Source organism: Puntigrus tetrazona, chromosome 8 (genome assembly GCF_018831695.1).
Source record: "Puntigrus tetrazona isolate hp1 chromosome 8, ASM1883169v1, whole genome shotgun sequence".
Taxonomy (NCBI): domain Eukaryota; kingdom Metazoa; phylum Chordata; class Actinopteri; order Cypriniformes; family Cyprinidae; genus Puntigrus; species Puntigrus tetrazona.
The window spans coordinates 12,696,818-12,718,663 of NC_056706.1; the positions used below are offsets into that span (position 1 = coordinate 12,696,818).

General features: G+C 37.2%; 1 protein-coding gene across 1 annotated transcript in view; it reads left to right on the forward strand.

Moving 5' to 3' along the window:
• Positions 1-21,846, forward strand: part of celsr3 (cadherin, EGF LAG seven-pass G-type receptor 3) — a 40,941-nt gene that overhangs the window by 6,782 nt on the left and 12,313 nt on the right. The window contains 18 exon segments of the mRNA XM_043246784.1: positions 5,398-5,735; positions 6,557-6,845; positions 11,159-11,381; positions 12,750-12,865; positions 13,037-13,125; positions 13,240-13,397; positions 13,514-13,677; positions 14,209-14,334; positions 14,503-14,672; positions 15,165-15,350; positions 15,618-15,728; positions 16,263-16,431; positions 18,039-18,180; positions 18,928-19,048; positions 20,153-20,336; positions 20,423-20,524; positions 20,618-20,712; positions 21,744-21,846. The exon segment at positions 21,744-21,846 is cut by the window's right edge and continues 107 nt beyond it. Of these exon segments, the coding sequence (XP_043102719.1) occupies positions 5,398-5,735; positions 6,557-6,845; positions 11,159-11,381; positions 12,750-12,865; positions 13,037-13,125; positions 13,240-13,397; positions 13,514-13,677; positions 14,209-14,334; positions 14,503-14,672; positions 15,165-15,350; positions 15,618-15,728; positions 16,263-16,431; positions 18,039-18,180; positions 18,928-19,048; positions 20,153-20,336; positions 20,423-20,524; positions 20,618-20,712; positions 21,744-21,846 (2,886 nt within the window).

The window sequence follows — 21,846 nt, forward strand, 5'->3', positions numbered from 1 at the left end:
AAGCATTCTGTGTGCAAAAACACACAAAGGCCCTGGAGACTAGGGGTCTGTTTTGGTCATGCTAGATTTGTAATTTCAATGTTTACAAGCGCGCTGAATGTGTGAGCTGCCGTTGTGGAATTTGTGAGCATGTGCATGCATCAGGTTTGTTGTGTCAGGGAGAGAAACCTGAAAAACCTATACTGCAGGGACCTCTATTTGATCTATTTGTTTATTTCATGTTTTTGTGAGCTGGTAAAAGCTAGAACTCCAGCAAGAACTGCTTTAAGCACACAGAGTGTTTTTTTTTTTTCTAACAATCCCCCTCTGCAAAACAAGCCTAAAATAAAGTTCACTTTAGAGTGGGTAAGTGAGCTGGATTATAAAAGATTAAAAAGGGACTGAGAGAGGAACAGAAAGAGATACAATGAAGAAAGGATAGGATTAGGGAATGTGTAGAGTAAGAAAAAGAAGAAAACAGATTGAGAAAGAGAAGATAACAAAACACTCAAGTGGAAAAGAGAAATGGAGGGTGGTGAATAACAGACGAGTGATTGAAGAGGAGGAATAGAAAGAGGAAAAACTCGCTGAGTTCAGGTCTTGGCTTTGAATGGCTGAAAGGAAAATTATTTCAGATGAAAGAAATGGAAAATTGCCCTCTTTGAAATGTACCATACAGCTCTTAATATGCTTTTTAATGACTCTGTATATGCAATGGCTCCATTTGTATTTGCCCTTTAAAATTCATCTTCATAAGTAGTATTTTGATTTTTGTTTTCTGGTAAAACAATGAAACATGGTTATATACAAGATAATTAATTAAAATAGAAATGTAAAAAAATATATATATTAGGATTTTATTTTTCATTTATTTATTTATTGCTTGTTTTAAGCATATGTTTCATCATTTTTGATCGATTTATGCCCAAAATAAGCACAACCAGTTTGTCGTCGACATTATAAAATAAGTTCAATTCAGAATATGTGCTCTAAAACAAACCTTAATATCTCAGCTCATCAAATAAATTAAGGATATTTTGAAGTTAAAAAAACAGTAATACCGTGAAATATGATCTGAGTTTAAAATAATTGTTTTCTAATGTAATTGCAAATTTATTCCTGTTATGCAAATTAGAATTTTTAGCAGCCATTACTCCAGTCGCATCCTTCACGAATCATTTGAATATGCTGATTTGGCATTCAAGATAAAATAATATGATTTATTATATTGAAAATAGCTAAAAGCTGATTGTTGCTGACAGAAATTGTTCGTAGCGTTATAAATATCTTTACTACATTTCGAATGTTTTATTTTCAGCTCCTTCCACTGACTGATAACGTCAGACATCACAAATATTAAAGAAACAGCAAAGAAACGCACACTGGTGATTTGACTTATCCTCTGTGGGAGCCCGAATGTGTTGATTTAATCAGCACGACTAATAATATTTTCTGCTGTAAGCTACATTAATCATTTAAATCAATGTTTTGTTTCATTTTATTTAGATGTTGAGTAACCATACTGTGTTGCCCTTGCGCTGGTTGTGGCTGTTTACAGTAATTAAGATCATTTACTTGTCATTTTGCTGTAATTGCTATTATTTGTTAAGCCTCAGTGATTATTGGAATGTGACAGAAAATCATATGCAAGATATTGCTGATTTTCTTCCATTGTGTTTTTTAGTCTAATGGCTCTGTGGTAAAGTAAAGTGTTAAAGAGAAGCAGGGATGTTTTAGGAGGTCAATAGGGAGCCAGTGCCTTATAATCCTGTAATCAAACCAGCTGCCTTCTTGTACCCTTCCCCCTCTTCTCCTGTACCTCCCTTTCCACTGCACCCCTTCTTTCTCATCTCAGTCTTTCCCACAAACACACTTTCTCGGATCTCTTGTCTGCTTGATATTGCCTTCATCTTTCTGGCATCTATGTAAACACTCCTGCTTCCCTGCCTCCACCCTTCCTCCGCTAACCCCTTTCGCTCTTTCCATTACACTCTCTCTCTCTCTCTTTCTCTCTCTCTCTCACACAGGGTGGCATTTCATCAAAGCAGGATATAATCTCCTTAGACACTGAGACATCCAGTGACATTAAAAACTTCAAGCCGCGGCTGTCGTCCTCTTGTAGATGCTCACACGTTGTGTTTGACTTTATTTCTCCAGTTATTACAGCACAACTTGAGTCAAACGCTTCAGTGGGAAAAACATTTAAATATTTTGAGCTAAAGTGTAATTTACAAGCAGTACATGCAGACAGCATTTGGTGTGGTGAGCCAATCAGGATTATAGATTATAGGTTTAAAGAACAAATTAAGGAGAAATTCTGTCCTATTCAGTTCAAACTTTGTTATATATGGATTACATTTTTTTTTAAAAAAAACTTAAAAACTTTTTAAATTTAATTACTAACCTTTCATTCTCCAGTGAGCCATAAACTGTTGCAACCAACACTATTTAGTTGAGAACTGCATCACACTAATTTGCGAAATAATTATTTAGAATCTTTTTTCGACCCAGACCAACTGATTGACTAAACTGATCAGATTTTTACAAATTGGTTAAATGTCACGATTTACAGTCAATAAGTTACTTCTGGAATTTTACTTAAATGACTTTAATTCCATTTTGTTTAAATTGTTTTGTTATCTTCTCCTTTTTGTTATCATTAATGTGCATTTGACTATTTTGTGTTAAATTGGATGTTATTTTATTAACACATTATTTTAGTGTTATGTGTGTTACCTTAATGGTGTTTTGTCTTTGTGTGTATGACTCTGTGCACCATCTGTGCATGATTTTCTATTTTACCACCTTTATTAAAGGAGATTTTAGTGTAGTTAAAATAAAGAATACATATAAAACATATGGTAGTTATAAAGTTATAAAATACAGAAGCGCCAGTATACCATTCCTCAGTACCTGAATCATTGTTGCCATAATTTGTACAGTGAATGGATTAAAATGACAGGTGCAGCTGAGTCCAAATAGCGTCTTGTTTCAGTCTGTGTGTGTGAGAGAGACAGAAATGGGGGATGGATTGTATATTTTATAAGAAATGCTTATCAGCATGAAAGGTATGACTTTTAAGGGGATGACATTATGATCTAACGTCTCTCTTTCTCCCCTCCCCCATTCATTTTATCTTCTGCGCTTTTATTCTTTCCCATCCCTGACTCCTCCTTACCAGCCTCCAGCAGCCTCACCCCTCACCCCATCTCTCTCTCCTGCTCACTGCCTGCTGAATCATTTCCTCTTTTCTGTGTAATTTTCTTTCACTCAATTTAAATCGACTTCAGAGTGACTTGCTGCCAAGACTGTGTTCATGCACTTTATATCCAAAACATTTTATTGCATGCAGGAGAAAATCATTTAGAAAATGGAAAGGCAACTGTGAAAGTATCATCAATGTTGTACAAACAGCATGGATATACTGAATAACATGATTCAGAATGGATTAGAATGGTGTTAGTGGTACTGCGGTATTAAAGAAAACAGCACTTCTGTGTGCTTCAGTGGTCACTTTAATGATAATAGTGCAATGGTGGGTATTTTGGGACCCACAGTCCAAAAACTGGAAACTGGTCTACATTTACAGCCACTAGTGTGTGTGTGTGTGTGCAGCTAGATGTCAGAAGCCTAGTCAAGAACTTGTCTAGGTCATAATTTATTTTATCCTCTCAAAGGAAAAGCAAGGACAATTTAGATTTTATGGCAATGACATTTTATTTCAATTGAACTTATTCATCATAACAGGGTTTGGCTTAAATGCCTCTCTCTCTCTCTCTCTCTCTCTCTCTCTCTCTCTCTCTCTCTCTCTCACACACACACATGCACATGCACCCCTGTGATACTGCTGTTCATGTAACGGTTGCAAAGTTGGTTGCCATCAATCAGCTCGGTTATCTGCATTTTCCAGATATGATAACTGAACTGCCGACAGTATGAACTGTCTCAATGGTTGCACATGAGAAACGTGTCAGTGTTGCATCAGTGCAGCTTATCCTAGGTTCACCAAACTGTCATGTGCGTTGCACTAAGTTGAACGTCTGTTTTGTTTTGTTCTGTTGTAAGTAATCTTAATAATTCCTAACTGCATATACTTATAGCCAAGTAAAGCGTTTTTGCTTTCACACAGAAACAGCTCTCTTTGACATGGCTACTGAAACCACACTTTCTGTCTTTGCATGAACATTTGGGCTGCATCATGCACTTATATTACCACATTGTGATGTAGACATCTGGGAGCATGTTTAAATGAGCCTGGATCAACCTTCTCTTTTGGATAGAATAAATGAGCTCTGTAACTCTGCAGATCTTATACATGCTTCGTTTGTGTTTTATACAGTCGGACTTCTTGTGCAAACAGAAATCTCACTTGATTATTACAATTAATGGCAAAATTAATGTTTTGAAATGTAAACTGACATTTCCTACTGACACTGCAGCAAAACAGACATAGCTGACTTAATACATGAATGTGAGTAAATAATGGCAGAATTAAAATGTTTTTGTGGGCTTTCGATCACATGGATTTCTATTGAATGTCTAGATTTTGCCTGTGAAATTTCATTGTGCAACAGTAAAAGTGAATGTATCTTTACACTAATAAGCATCTTGAGAATCACCATTTAGAATGAATGCTCGCAAAGCAAAACAAAATAGAAAAGCTCTACAAATCAACTTAATTTTCTACATACAAAACCTAATGTATGTATTGATTTGGTGGTGAAATGTAATCTGGGCAAGGTTTCATCAGGTTCGCGTACTCAGTGTCCGTTCAATCACAGAAATTCTTGAATCTTTTTTTCTTCCTTTATCCCCCTGTCTTTGCAGCATGCTCTCTTTTCAGCTCCAAACCTTCTGTGTTGTTTGTGTAACCCCCCTGTGCCACAACTCGTATTCACTCCGAGTAGGTCTCAAACCCAGGTGTGCTTTAACAAGGAGGCTAAAGGCCATGACCACTAGCGACAGTCGCTAGGGCACCTCTTTTTGAGGTTTGAGGTTTACCTTGCACAGCACCTACTCGCTGGCCTCCGTTACATATGTACTGCGTGCATTCGTGTGTGTATGAGCGTGAAGTATGTGTGCGTTTGATGGACACACATGATTCACTCCACAGCATGTTGCTAATTTCACAGTCAGTGAGCTGTAGATGATATCTGGCTCAGTTCACATGCTGAGATGGACCTCTGGAGGAGTACAACTCTCACAGCTACTGTTAAAAGCGTTTCAGATTGCAACAGAGTAAAACATAGACTACGTGACAGCAGCTGAAGTGGTGTTGTGACTGATCTGTCAGACATGTTCTTATCACTGAACTTAAAGTGATGTGACACACTGCTTTTATACAGGACAAGGCTTGTAGTTTTCAAGTTTATTATCGCTCTCTAACTCACTTCGTCTTCTTTTGTCTCCGTTTCTCAGATGGCATTCACAGCATCAGCGCTCAGTGTGTGTTGCGGGTTCTCATCATTACGGAGGAGATGCTCAGCAGCAGCATCACCGTGCGACTCCAGAACATGTCCCAGGAGCACTTCCTGTCCCCGCTGCTCACTCACTTCCTGGAAGGGGTGTCAGCAGTGCTTTCAGTCTCTCCTGATGATGTGTTTGTGTTCAATGTGCAGCCGGATGCAGATGCAGGAAAGGTGCTCAATGTTAGTTTCTCCGCTGCATTGCCGGGAGGGCAGTTTTTCCCATCGGAGGCTCTGGAGGAGCAGCTGTACCTCAACAGACCTAGACTCAACGCCCTTGCACATATGGAGGTAAAACACATATACACACTCTGCCTTACGAAGATCATTAGATACAGTAAGAATCTATAAAAACTAACTTTAATATAAATGTCAGATATTGTTTTGATACTTCTTAAATAAAGTAATGGCATACATTTGAATACATTTGAATCAGTTGCCATTTAATTCTACAAAAAAAATAAATAAATAATAATATAAAGGCTGTATTTATTCGATCACAATTACAGTAAAAACAGCAACATTGTGAAATAGACTTCTGTGTTTATATATTTTAAAATGGCATTTATTCTTGTGATGTCAAAGTATGTATTTTCAGCAGTCATTACGTCAGTTGTCAGTGTCACATGATCCTTCAGAAATTTACTGATTCTCTGCTCAAGTAATATTTCTTATTATCAGTCTTATTATCACCTAACATCAGTGCAGTTTCATATTTTTGTAGAAATGATAACATGGTTTCTTGCAGGATTATTTGATTATTTTTTAGATGAAAATAAATCTTTTGTAACACGTCCTTACTTTTGCTGAATAAATCCAAATAACCCTAATAAACTTAATGAAATGAATAAACCTCTCAAACCGAGAAATAAAAACATATATTTAAAGCAATTTATTTAATTCACAGCTAACATGTAATTAAAAGAAATAAGAAATGAGAAATTATTAAAACATTTAAATGTTTTTTGATTGCATTTTATTAATTGAAAAAAATTCAGCTTGACTAAATGTATTAATTAAATAAAAGCAATCTCCTAGTTCTCTGTATGGTGAGAGCACATACAGACGGACCTACTCGCACTACGCTGACACTGTATTTTTTATTCCTGCAGGTTCTCCCATTTGATGATAACGTGTGTTTACGTGAGCCATGTCAGAACTACATGAAGTGCATCAGCGTTCTCCGCTTCAACAGCTCCGCTCCCTTTATCACCTCCCCATCTACGCTGTTCCGGCCCATCCATCCTATCACAGGGCTGCGCTGCCGGTGCCCCGCCGGATTTACGGGAGATTACTGCGAGATTGAAATTAACCTGTGTTACTCAAACCCCTGCTTGAATGGAGGAGTGTGTGCTCGCAGAGAGGGAGGCTACACCTGCATCTGTCGAGAGGATTACACAGGTGAGAGCGTGATCGTGTATGTCAGGAAGTCTTCCTAGATTATGGGAAGTCTTACAAGGATTTGCAAACGAACGTCTGGTGCACTTTGCAGTTTATTCAGGGCCAAGAATCGCCCACTTATGGCTGGTTCACACTGCCAAAACAAACGGCAACATGTCAAGTGTGTACTAAAGTTGGCTGTTGGATGTACAGTAGAATGATGAAAATAAAAACTGTCATGTTCATGCTTCCCAACACAAGGCAACAGACAGGTTGACACAATGATCCAACAAACCCAACAACCCTTGGCATTTGATGTTTCTTCTGTGCTTAGACAGGAAGACAGAATGTCTCTTGAAGATTTGATGCTGGTTATAGATACAGATTCCCAGTTCAGTTCGATTCTAATTCACAAAATTTCCATTCCATTCAAAATTTGATTTGATTGGATTTATTTCTGAATCCTTTTCTAATGTCTCTCTTTTTCTATTTTTTTTAAACCTCTAAGCTACAGCTATAAATTATTTAAGGACTTCTTCTTGCTTGGTACATTACAAAAATGTACATTTATGTAATCATTTTTGCCAAAATTACATTTAAAATAATTTTTATAAGGATGCACAAATGGATGGCTTTTTTTATACTTGACTGGCAAAAGCATTTGACAAAACAACAACAAAAAAATCCCAATCAATATCTGGACAAAGAAAAGCAAATGGCCGTAACTGTGTCCATTTTTTTTTTTCAATTTAAACATGATTTATCAATTTATTATTTATCTACATTTTTAAGCATTACATTTCGTTTCATGTTTAAAGTAATAATTTCTTATTTCTTGATATTAAGTTATGGACTGCAAATATGGGTAAAATAAACTTATATAAAAACAGACTTGCTAAAAAATAAATAGTAAATTTTGGGATTTTAAGACCTAAGAGATCTTTCAAAGGAATATCTCAAGTAATGGGAAAATCAATAATTTAACTCAGCCCTGGCTATAAGCGTCTTTGGTGTTTCCAAATCCATTTCTAGTACTTCGAAAAAAGCATTTGAAAATTATGCAGCATCCTGCCAATCATACGATGCCAGTTTTCTGTGCAATATGCATCAGATGGCCAGTGAAGGAGCTGTGAGCGATCCGTGGGCGCACCATCTGATGCTGAGACTAGACGGTGGCTACTGGTGGTGCAGCACAACCGCTTCTTCATTGTACATGTGTGGCCATGGGAGTTAAACAGATCTAAACTCTCAGCAGTCAAGTCAGTCTGAAGTTAAATGAGCAACTCTTAGCAATACAAACGCTGCAGTATGAGAGAAAGTGAAAGAGAGCAAAAGAAATCCAACGGAAGGATGAAAGCAGGGGCAGATGCAGGATCCCCCGAGGGCCGTACCATGTGTGTGGTGGGGGTTGGGTAGAGAGGGTGGTTTAGCCCAAGAGGAGAAGAATAGCTTTGATGAATTAAACATCATTTGAACGAAGGGAAGAGAATACATTACCAAATATTCTGAGGGAATGGAGTGGATAGGTAGCGGGGAAGAGAGTGAAACAGAAAAAGAAGAGAAGAAAGAGGGAAAAGTGCTCTTAATAGTAAGTCAGGAAGTGAACAGCTGTTAAAAAGAAGGAGAGCGAGTACCTGACACAAATATAAAAGGACAAAAGTATCTAGAGACTAAAGATAGAGAGACTAGAGATGGAGAGATATTTGCAGAGAGGGTTCTTAAAACCTTTCCCTGCTGGAGTCACCTGAGAATCAATAGAGATTTGTTTAAGTGTGTATTTGAGAGCGTGTGTGTACCTAAAAGCTCGTCTTTTGTCCGTGTAGAGATAACTGAGCTTGCATGCTCATGTAGGTGAATATCTACCACTTGTTTTTGTCGCGGATATGTGAAGGCAGTTCTGTTTTTTTGTTTATTTTTGGACTTTAAGATGAAAACTTTTATACCTCGTTGAACACAGAGGGGCTGTTTGAGTTTTAGCATGCTGTGTTTATGTTCGTGTCTTTCTGGCAGTTCTGGTTGAGGAGTTTAAAGAAATTGCTGTATGTCTTTGACTGTGTGTCAGTAAGTGCACCGAGAGCAGTAGCAGTCAGTGTGAAATGTTTTCTCAGAATTGCTTGTGTTCATGTCAGACAGTTCATATGGTTTAACAAGGGCCAGGGGCATATACTTTGAAACCAGGGTTGTGTGACATGCTAAATAATAATAAAACATCCTATTAGCCCTGGATTACTATTATACTGTCTGCAGCACTACAGACAAGAAACTATGTAAATATGTAGAATATGCATACATTCTGAGTTTTATTTCCCCACAAAAATATTTTTAGATGTTTAGATACGTTTTTCAGGAGTTACTGTGGAATGTTGAATAATTGTCAGCAGTGTTGATTTTGATTTTGATTTAAATTTATGTCATTTAGTTTATGATAGTTTGGTCATCTGAATTGTTTTAGCTCACTAAATGTAATCAGATTTTATTCCATTAAATCTACAGTACATCTATAATTGGTTTAGTTAAATTTCACTAAATTACCTACACTATATTTAACTGAACCCATAGATTGCAGAATTAATTTAGCGATTTAAGTTCAGCTGTAATGCAGTAGTATCTGTCTTTTATCTGTCCAAAATGGACGTTGGCCAAATAGTTTGATGCTTTGAATCTTTTAGTAAATTAATTTTCCAAAGGAATTAGTTATTCCTTATGAAGAAAGTCCTTCTTATGAAGAAAGTCCTCTTTAATTTATGATTTTAGTTAGAAAAATGCGGTTCACTTGATATTCAAAGGCCTGTGACCTGCTTATATATATTTTTATTCTGGGCACAGTAACTTATTTTATATGGCTTTTGAATATTCAGTCTGGTGCTGTCAAGAGGAATGTGTGCTAAAATCCTTCTCCCTTTGCAGGTGATATGTTTGTAAGCTATGATGAATATGCTAATACATCTCGTTGAATATGCAAATAATTCTCAGTCTAAGTAGCCAGTAGGATAAAGGCTGGACTGAGCTTCTCTAAATCCATGAGTCCGTGTGTCTTGAGGGCTTTAGTGTGTGTGTGTGTGTATCTGTGGCTGGTTTGCAGTGAGCAGTTACCATCATGTAAACATTAATGGTTTCTTTGCCTGTGGTGTGTGTCTGTCCGTATGTGTGTCCTAAGGCATGTGGTTGTGTGTTTGTGTATTTCTGTGGTGGTGGGTCAAAGATTGAAGCGCTTTTAAAGGCAGTATTTTCACACTCCCACTAAAGGGAAACGGAGATGTCTCCATGTGTGTCTGTGCCAGAGGTTTGTACACGCATGCACATTAATGTGCTTTATTTAACTGATGCCAGAGGCTCACCAACACAATGCTGGAACATCACAGTGCCAGAATCTGGCTCACATTTGGCTCGGCTTCATAAAGCCTAAGGGCAGGATCTGCTGATGTTTCAAAACCCAAACAACAAGCTGCTTTATGTAGTGTCTATGTGTGTGTCTGTTATTGGTCCACTGGGACATTCCCGTCTACAGGTTTTTACAGGGCTTCTACACATCGCTAACATGTGTAAGCTAGACCCCTGCTGATACAGTGATGGTACAATTTATAGGATTTTTATCCAAAATATGACTGATTAAAATGCAGTCTTTAATGTTCTGCTCTTCAAATTCTACATAAAGCTGTGAAATGATTCTTGGATTAAGTAAAAATAGAACTTGCTATGTGATTTGGTCCTGTTCACTCACTATTCCCAGCATGCATTAGGGCATGAATAATTATTAGGTTAGCATTTTGGATTGTTTGCCGGTTTTATGTAAATTTTGGTTTGTTGTCACATTCAGTAACGTGTATTTCTAAACATGTAAAATCACTGGACTGCGATAAAATATTTGAGTGTAAGCTTGCATTGTGAGAAAGGCATTTAAGCAAACTAAATGATTTAAGAAATTCGAGATTCCATAGATTTCAATCTTAAAAGTAATCAAAACAGGAAATTTTGCATGACATTTTAAGTCCAGTCAAACCATTTAGCTGAATTATTTTCCTGTTATGAGTGATTAGTGTCTGATTCTAAATTCAAAAGTATTTTGTCTAAATAAACAAAAAAACTAAAAACTCAAATCAAACATTTTAAATGCTGTAAGTGAATTTAGTAATCACGTAACATAAAAACAAAAATGGTGTCTTTATTATCTTCAGCACTTCATTTTTGCAGTGCAGTACAATTTTGACCTATAAATAATGTGAAGGAGTACGGCTGAATTGAAGTGTGCATCAATGCGTCCACGTGTATTTGTTTTGCCGCATGTTTGTGTATTTTATGTATTTTAAATGTCCTGTTTTCTCTGTCTGACTCAGGCGAGCGGTGTGAGTTGGACCGGCGTGGTGGCCGGTGTGTAGCAGGCGTTTGTCGTAACGGCGGGACATGCCGCGAGCTCTCCGGAGGAGGATTCAGGTGTGAGTGTCCTGCAGGAGGGTATGAGAAGCCGTTTTGCTCTGTCACCACCAGATCCTTCCCGCCAAAATCATTCATGATGTTCAGGGGACTCCGTCAACGATTCCACCTCTCCATCTCCCTCTCGTGAGTACACACATCTTATTCAAGGCCAAAATTATGACAGAGATGACCATTTAAGACTATATTTATGATTTGAATCATTTTTCTTCTTTCTCAGGTAGCAGAAATTATTTTAAAATCGTAATAATATAAAATATCACCCACTCGTACACTTTTAAAATCTTCTAATGTCATAAATCTAATTTTCTTCTCTGTGATCTGTTTCTTGTATTCTCCCCTCTTCCTTTCATGCTCTCTCATAAGAAAAGCTCCTTAGCACTCTCTTTCTTTTCTTTCATCCTGTTTTGTTTTTTTTCCACTTCCCCTTGTGAGTGATATTTTCTGGTCATGTGTTTGATGCGATTGGTCAGGGTTTGGCTGCTGTGGCACAGAGGTAATATAATGGTTGTTTGTTGTAATCTCCAGGGTGACTAAAACAGAGCTATTTTATTTATTAACGTGGTCAAATATCAACACATTCGGAAAGGGCACAACCTTCTCTCATCTCCCTAGACACGCCAGAATATTAAATCCTTCTCTCGGTTAAAGTCTTGCCTCTCTGCACCGAAAGATAACCATTGTGCTACAGTGTGCAATTTACAGACTGACCATGTCCTATAAAAAACTCTTTAAAATCTAAAAGTCTTTGCTCAGTGGAGCGCAAACAAGGTCCATCTCTCTCACAGCTCGGGCCTGTTGTCAGTGTTTTGTCTGGACCACGCTAAAAGATGTTTTAAAGTGAGTAACCAGGAATGACATTCAGAGGCATGCAAAAAGAAAGATTGTTATTCTGGCTTTCATCTTATTTTAAAAGGGTGCTTTGCTGCTGAAATGTGGAAAGTTCATACATTAATGAACGATTTACATGAAAATAAATGTGAAATGTGGAGTACTCATGTAAGAAGCCATCAATAGTATTAGCAATTGTAATAGTATTATAAGTATGCATGTTTTTTACTCTGGAAACACCTATTGAACCTATTAGTTGCTTGTTAACATGCGTATCACTAGAATATTAGCCATTTTTAGCGCTAATTATGCACATATTAATGTCTTATTCTAGATCCCGAATCCTACCCATTACCTAAACTTAACAACTACTGCACTAACTATTAATAAGCGCCAAATTAAGAATTTATTGAGGGAAAGATTGTAGTTATTAGTTAACAGTTAACCTATTCTAAAGTGTCACCGAAAGTTTTAATGGATAATGTTTGCTAAACTTTTCCCATAAAAACTTTCTAGGTTGACTGGAATTACTTTAGAGATCATTTTATGCCGAGTGTGCTCTTCTTTTCAGTTTGCGGACATCACTCTAAATCGCATTATGTCCTAAATGGACCTGCTCTGAGTCATTCCAGATCTTTGATGAGAATTAAATGTCTTTTGTAGGTTTGCCACATTGGAAAGTAATGGTTTGCTTTTCTACAATGGTCGGTTTAATGAGAAGCACGACTTCCTTGCATTGGAGATACTGGATGGACAAATGGTTCTTAAATACTCCACAGGTAAAAAATAAATAAATAAATAAATAAAAGTTAGTTTGTTTCAGAACATTTGTATAAATCCTGGACCAGTTCATGATTCTACAATTTAAATCTGATCATCTAATATATGTTGTAGTGTAAATTTTTCTCTCAGTAATATCAACTTCTGACCTCTGTGTGACCTTTGCACAGGTGAGTCGTCTACTCAGGTGAGTCCATACCTGCCTGGCGGAGTGAGTGATGGCAACTGGCACACCGTTCACATCCATTACTACAACAAGGTGAGCAAGTCCTCTAAAAAAGTGGTATGGTAACAGTCACTTTCATTTATTCATAATATAGTCATGTGCTTTGCATTTGTGTACTCATGAGAACTTGTTTGTGCTTGTATCTAGCCAAAGCGCAGTGTGAGCGGTGACGTCCAGGGTCCTTCTGATGAGAAGGTCGCAGTCTTGAGTGTAGATGACTGTGACACGGCTGTTTCGCTGAGGTTTGGCATTCAGCTCGGCAACTACAGCTGTGCTGCACAGGGAAGACAGACCAGCAGCAAAAAGTGAGCATCCACAACCTAATATATCCACCTTTATGTGCTCACATACACTTGAAAAGTGTATCAGGAGATATAAGCTCAGGAGAACACATTTCTTTCCTTTTGGGTTTTTCTCACAGGTCTCTGGATCTGACAGGCCCATTGTTTTTGGGTGGACTTCCTAACCTGCCTGAAAACTTCCCATTTACTACAAGAGAATTTATTGGCTGCATGAAAGACCTGCATATTGATAACAGACCAGTGGACATGGCAGGATTCATCGCTAATAATGGCACTCTACCAGGTGTGTGTGATTTTTGAAAGTGTTATAATAGTGACGTTCTGTATTCGTGATTCTGATTTCAACATACACTGCCATTCAAAAGTTTGGAAAATCAGTAATGAAAAGTGACATTGTAAAAAAAAAAAAAAAAAAAAAAAAAAAAAAAAAAAAAAAAAAAAAAAGCCACTTTCTATTCATCCATGAATCACAGTTTCCCCCAAAATATTAAGCATTTAAAAATTGAAACATTTAAAATAAGCAGAAATATTTCATGAGCGTACTTTAAATGTATAAAATAGATCACAAACGTACAGTTTTTATTGTATTTTTAATCAAATAAATAGTGGGCATAAAAGACTTGAAGAGAGCAAAAGAGAGTTTTTAAAAAAGTCTTACTGAACCCAAACCTTTGAATGATATTGTACCGTATACCTATAATTTTGAGAGCATTTGTGCTTATTCTTGTCCTATTATTGGCCGTTATTATGGGGATTGTGATGTTTATGTGACTGGCTGCGACAGTTGTGAGGTTACGCTCTGTGTCTGTATTAGGTTGCAGTGCCAAACTGCCTTTCTGTAAATCGAACCCGTGCCAGAATGGCGGCACATGTCGGGTGAGCTGGGAGACATTCTCCTGTGACTGCCCTGTGGGATTTGGAGGAAAGGACTGTAGCTTAGGTGAGACCCACATAAAAACACAAAACTCATTCATGCATAAAATATTTCTCTGTTGACCCTTAGGTAATTATTAAACCAGAATGCCAGTATCAAACAGGAACTATTACTAAATGTTAATGTCCCGATGACATCACTGATGATGTTGTTGTCGTAATGATTCTTTCACAGTGATGTCCCACCCACATCGTTTCCTTGGAAACAGTGCGCTGTGGTGGGACCTGAAGAATGAAGTCACCATCACTACACCCTGGTACATGGGACTGGTGTTCCGCACCAGATCAAAAGAGGGGGTTCTCCTACAGGCTCAAGCTGGACAGTACACCAACTTGATCTTTCAGGTATACACGCTGTTTGACTTTCTTTCCTGTACCGATGTATTTATTTATTTATGTGTTTCTTGCTTTATTTATTTTGTGGAGCCAATAAGTTAAAGTGCTCGGCCCGGCAAAGCGAAATTAATTTTGATGATTTTTAAATGAATGTTTGGGTAGTTGACAAATAAAAATTGGACAGTGCCCTGTGGTGAGACATAGCAAAAATGTAAAAAAAAAAAATTGCATGAGAGGTTTATCTTTTCTTTACACGTTTACATCACACCACAGGACACTTTCATACGTCAACTATCTGTTTACTTTTACAAAAGTTTACATTTAAAATGGATTAAATGTAAATAAGTTTCAATTTGATTAAATTTTATTTATTTTAAATTTTAATTAAATCTGATGTTAATATTTACAGGGTTTTTTTCAATAAATAATCTAATTGGTGGAAAGAGGAAGTTAAAGGAAGAGGAAGATGAAAACCCCTGCTGTGTGTGTTTCTGGTTCCAGGTGGTTTCGGGTCAGCTGGTGTTTTCTGTGGCACGGGGTTCGACTCGGCCGGTCAGGTTGAGACTGGATCAGGTTCAAGTGTGTGATGGACGCTGGCATGACCTACAGCTCGAGCTCCGTGATGTCAGGAGTGGCAGAGAGACTAGATATATCGCTACAGTCCGACTGGACTTTGGACTGTATCAGGTACACACAAACACATACACCCACACATAAGTGGTCCTCTAACCCCTATTATGTTGCTGACTGACTGTTATAATCCTGTGTTGTAATCCATAATCTGGAATATATGAATATCAGATCCTAATCTTTCTGGATTAAACTACAAATCAGACACAGATCCACTGGTTAAGTGATTAAACACTTATTTGCATGCAACATAACTTAAATCAACTAATCTAACCTCACTCTTTCTCCATCCTCTGCCTATCTTCAAAACTGTCTCTGTCACAGGGAACAGTCATTGTCGGCAATGAGATTAATGGTGTAAAGGTGAAGCATCTACATGTAGGCGGAGTTTTAGGGTCAGGAGAGGTGCAAAATGGGATACGTGGCTGCATTCAGGTGCGTCTTTGTAACTTCAAGTCATTTCTCTTTTTATAATAACCTTATTTAATCTTAACTGTGCTCAACGCTCTTCTGCCTTCTGTAATGTATGAATTATTGGTAGTTTTGAATTCCTAATGGTGTCATTAGTTTTTAACAAGCAGACAATTAGTTGAATAATTAATGAGAACTTAGAGAACAGACATAATATAAAGGTTTTTTTCAAATGTGCACTCAGGAAAGCCTTTACCAACTAAATTTCCATTTATAGTGATGATTAGAATTTACATTTATTAAAACAAAAGACATACATTTTATTATTATTCACTTTATTAATAGTATATTTAAATTTTATTATTATTCATTTTCTTTGTCAAAATAATGTTTTTTTAAACATCTGTGATTTTTTTTTTTTTTTTTTTAATAAAATAAATTTGATCAAAAAGTGTTTTTTAAAATGTGTTTCATTTATTTTTTTTATATTTGTCATTGTGCCATTATTTGAGATGTGTGTGTCATTAATTGGATGCATATCTGCGTGCTTATCCTCAGGGAATGCGTCTAGGGGTGCGTCCTGATTCCCCTGCGTTGCCCCGCCCTTCCAGAACTATCAAGGTGGAGACAGGCTGTAATGTTGGCAACCCGTGTAACTCCTCCCCTTGCCCCGGCCACAGCCAGTGCACAGATGAATGGGATCGACACACCTGTGTTTGTGAACCAGGTAAGATGTACAGAATGTATAAAATTCAAACAAAAAGATGTACAGAATGTACAAAATTCAAAGCAAAAAATTCTACTTATTTCTAAATGTTGAATCCCAAATATTTTTTTTCAGTTTTCAGTGTGGTGTCAGACATCTGTACAGTCTATATATGTATTAATAATATATAGAGCACGTCAGTGGTTTCTGTTAACAGCCTGACAGTTCACCCCCACAGAGTACATGATATACATTACAAGTGCCCATGTTGGTATGAGCTCCCATCACGTCTAAATGAAGATACAGACTCGTTCACTTCATTATCATGCCGTTAAAGTTGCATCAGCCCAGTGTTATTAATAGTGCTGTGCAGAAAGAGAAATCAAAGCCTCCCCTCATAAACTCTGAATTAATTTCTCAGACCTCCTGATAGAGTAAACCCACACATACAACATCTCTCTTTCTCTCTCTCATACACACTCACACACACTCTCTCTCTTTCTCTCTCTCTCACACACACACACACACGAGTGCCTAAATTTAAAAACAGAAATATCTCTCCTTCTTGCTCTGTTGTTTGTTAGATTCCTATGCATAATTTAACAGTTTTAATAATTCTCAGTACTGCAGCCTCTGAGCCGAATGTGTACTGAATAAAGTTGCTTTTTCTGAAGACTTTATTGTAATCCTGTAGTGACTTCTATAGCATTCAAAGCAGTGGAAGGCTTCATCAGACGAGCATATGATTGTATTACTGCATTCCATTGCTGATTTTCTTCATTCATCTTAATAGGGTTTGCACACTTTTGAACAGTAGTTCAAACATCTCCCTGCTGAAAGAGAGAGAGAGAAAAAGGGGGTTATTGTGTCTTTTGATCACTTGTCGTGCAGATGGAGGCTTTCTATATGACTCTGGTGAAGGAGAGATCAAGGCTATGCTGTTTTGTTGGCTGTTTTGTGCAGAGAGTGAAATACTTTCAGTTCATTCATTTCCTGTGTGTTTTATGCCTTAAATTCAATAAATATGTATGTGAGGTGTGTGATGTTTTCCCCTCAAGTGAATTTCATTGTTGTAGATTTAATTGGGGCATGTGTGTCTTTTCCTTTATTATCTAGGATGAATTTCTTTGTATCATAATTTTTTTTGCATTATTCCCCCCCAGATCCATCTATAATGTTAGTCATGTTTTATTTTGGCTTTTGACTGTTTAAACAGGCGTGTTTTTTTGTCTCTATGCCTTTAAGCCACCTGAAATGAGTAACAAGCTGAGGGTTCGCTGTCATATCCAATATATTTGGCACTTCCTCATCCTGCATTGCATTCCTTTAGGTTCGCAAAAGCATTCACGCTGAAATGTGTCACTCAGTCTGTCGAAGTTGAATTGATGTGATGTTTTCGGTGGATAATCTTTTTTGAGCTCCGACATCTCAAAAGATCACAGAAAACTTGATTTTAAAGTCTTTCTGGTATACAAAACACTCCCTTAACACTCCCTACATCTGCTATTGTTTTCTAAAACAACTCTGTGATAGCAATTACGGTGCTTATACTTTTCACTGAAATTAGCCTAAGAATGGCAAAGAAAATACTTGTTGGAAAAATATTGTGTTACATTTTTCATTTACAGGATTCTACGGTAAAAGCTGTATGGATGCATGTCAGCTGAACCCATGTGAAAATCAAGCAAAGTGTCACAGGAAGCCCAGCTCCTCACATGGATATATTTGTGATTGTGAGGACAATCACTATGGACAGTACTGCCAGCACAGGTACACATTAACACATCCCACATATATATATATATATATATATATATATATATATATATATATATATATATATATATATATATATATCCAACTATATTTGCTTATGTTTACTTGAAGTTATTCCACTCCAAAAAACAAAACAAAAACATTTTTTGGGCTGGAAAACAAGACAAAAATAAAGAAAAAAAGGATTTCCGCCGCATACCTTCTTTCCTGTAGCCCAGTTACTGTTATTCTAACTATAATCTCCAATAAATTGAGAAGCAAAATGTACCAGTAAGATAATCAGTGAGAGATTGACAAAGACTTTATTGATGCATTCAGATTTACGGCTAAATTTGTGTGCATGTGTGAGAGTTTTCTGTCACACTAATCCAGTGTTCAAAGCTTATCCGAAAGACTGGATGTGTATGGCGAATAAGTTTGTGTTCATGTTAATGATGCATTTGTTCTGCTTAGCCGCATGTATGTGTGTGTGCTTAAGGTTTGCTAGCTTTGAACGGATGAAAGTAGACTTAAGTTTACCGACAGACTGTGACTCATGTGACCCTAATTCAACCCCTACCTCAAACTCACACGCCCTCATCCAAATCCTTCACAACAGCGGCAATCTCATCTGCTCTCTTTTATCTGTTGGCTCCATCTCTCTCTCTCTCTCTGTGTGTCACGCTGTCTCGCTCTCCATGTCAGATCTGCCCTAGATACATAGGTATTTGATCAAATCTAACTGTGTGTGTGCGTTTGTAGGGTCGAGCAGCAATGTCCTCGTGGTTGGTGGGGCAGCCCAACATGTGGACCCTGCCACTGTGAAGCCAGTAAAGGCTTTGACACCGACTGCAATAAGACCACTGGACACTGCCACTGCAAGGTACAGGCATACTGCTATACTGAATGTTTATACAGTCTTATACAATAAGACATTTGCACTAGAGTATTATTCCAGTCTACTGTGTCACAGGATCCTTCAGAAATCATTCTGTAATGTTGACTTGGTGCTCGAGAAGATTTCTTATTTTCAATGTTGAATCTGTGTTTTAATTGCTGGCTTTGATACTTAAACCCACTTGAACAAGTTTGCTCTATACACTCACTAACATAGGAACACAAACATACTGTTTCAGTGTAAGGATCAGCAGTTACAGTAAAACTGTTCCAACAACCAGCAGCTTCATAAACATGCAGAGCGTTATGCTCAGAGGAAAACTCCATGTTCCTGACCTTTTAGAGTTTCAGGAGACTAAAAACAGCCTGTGGTGAATCGTCAATGCATTTTTAGCAGTTCAAGCTTTTTAGACACACATTTTTCATTCAATAGACACACTCCAGCTTTACCTTATTTTCAGAATGTATTATTAAATCAATATATAGAGCATATAAAATAACGAAGAAATTAGTGAGAATAGAAACTGGAGATTTCATGTATTTCCTGCCAAAGCACCACAGCTTTAAATTGAAATCATCATTTGTACAACTGCAGGTATTTTAGGTTTCTCTTAAATTTCTCTTAATAGTAGCATGTTATATTGCAATTTCCTGTATACAGTATGCATTTTGCCAGCATGTAGAGATAATATCTTCCAGTCTTTAAATGGTTGTAGTCAAATTTACACATTCTTTTGACTTGGTACTATTTATAGGAGTGAATGCCCACATGTTCAATTGTTCATACTGTATAGCTGGTCTTGGAAGTGTTAATTGGTTTGTGAGTGTGTGTGTGTGTGTGTGTGTGTGTGTGTGCTTAAGTGTAATTAAGAGATTAAATGTGTTCCTCACTCTGGGGTGCTGTAATAAAGCTTTACTCACCCTCACGCTGTACATCAGGCTTTTGATTACCCGTATATTGCACTCCGATCCCAAAGGAAAACACAAACACTCACAATCTTATCAGGCTTTTGAAATATATGAAGGAATTTTGTCTATTTGTTTTTGTTGTGAAAGCGTGTGTTAATATGGATGTTTTTGTGTGTGTTAGGAGTTTCATTACCGACGGCGGGGCAGTGATGTCTGCCTGCCATGCGATTGCTATCCAGTGGGCTCCTTCTCAAGGTCATGTGACCCGGAGAGCGGCCAGTGCCAGTGTCGACCTGGAGTGATCGGCAGACAGTGTAACATGTGTGACAATCCATTTGCTGAGGTCACACAAACAGGCTGTGAAGGTACAGTAAACACCCATTCACCTAACCATCAATCCTTCCATGTTCTCTCCATATTTGTTAATCACTTCCTCACCCGATTTTCTTAGTAATCTATGATGGCTGTCCAAAGACCATAACATCAGCAATCTGGTGGCCCAGAACAAAGTTCAACCTACCTGCTGCTGTCCCCTGTCCCAAAGGATCAGTAGGTGAGTAAGTGTGTTGATTCACATCTGTGTCCTTTATGTGTCTTTTTTTTGAAGTCCATCTAATGCATTAGTTCTTTTTTTTTTCCCCCAAAGGAACTGCAATTCGGCACTGTGACGGAGAGAGAGGATGGCTCGACCCTGATCTGTACAACTGCACCTCTCCTCCTTTTGTGGAGCTGAACACAGCTGTGAGAAACTATTTACATCTTTACCATCTATTCAATACAGTTAGGCTTATTTCATTAATTATTAATGATATTTCATGATATAACATTTTTGGCAGAAAATTTTGTATGGATAGATATTACAATTCTGTGCAACTGTATATACTGTATGTACATACATGATTTATATGATTTGATTTTGAATTGACATAATTGTATTAATTATTTTATGAAAATGTACATATAGCTGAAATTAGCATGCACATTTTTAATATTCAGCACAGACCAATGCGTAAAAAAAAATTCATATTATTTATGTAATGTAATAGAGCCCATACATTATTAAGTGTTTCTTAGGATTTGGACGTTGCTGAATATTACATAACTCATGTAATAATTATACTTACGTAACATCCAAAAATCTTTATTTTTCACAAAACTGAACCAAAACTCTTCAAACTGCTTAATTGTCATAAATTTATTTAATATGCATTACGCAAAGCTCATGTAGACACAGGATGTGTGAAACAGGCTAAGATCCATAAACTTTACACAGTATTGTTGGGTTTAATGGATTAAATATTAAAAGTAGATCCCAGCTGCAGAGCATCGTCAATTTAGGGTCAAAGATTACAGGTTCTGCACAGCTGGATTTGTCTGCTTTGTGTGGAAGAAATGTTCTTAGGAAGTCTTTGACTATCTTAGGTGATACCTCCCGCATTTTGTATGTAGAATTTGAGCTACTTCCTTTAGGCAGGTGATATATAGCACCCAAATGGAGGACAGTTAAAAATTCAAGGTCTTTTTTTCCTAAATGCATTCTTGACTATAAATACTTATTTAAAACAGAAACAGTTTTGTCATGTTTTGTCATAGTTTCTTTACTTTCCTTTTTTTTTTTTTTTTTTTTTTTTATAAAACTTGTATGTTTTGTGAGGTTTGATGGTGCATAAATTGCCCTGTAAAGGGACTCATAAAGATTTTACAACTACAACTCCAAGTATTGGAGCTGCATGTCTGTGTTACATAACCATTTTTTCTTTGTGTGTGTGTAGCTGGAGGCTTTAGAGAGAAATGAGACAGAACTCAACACCATCATTGAGAAAAAACTGGCCCATCAGCTTCGTGATGTCACAGAAGCAACAACCCGTCTCTATG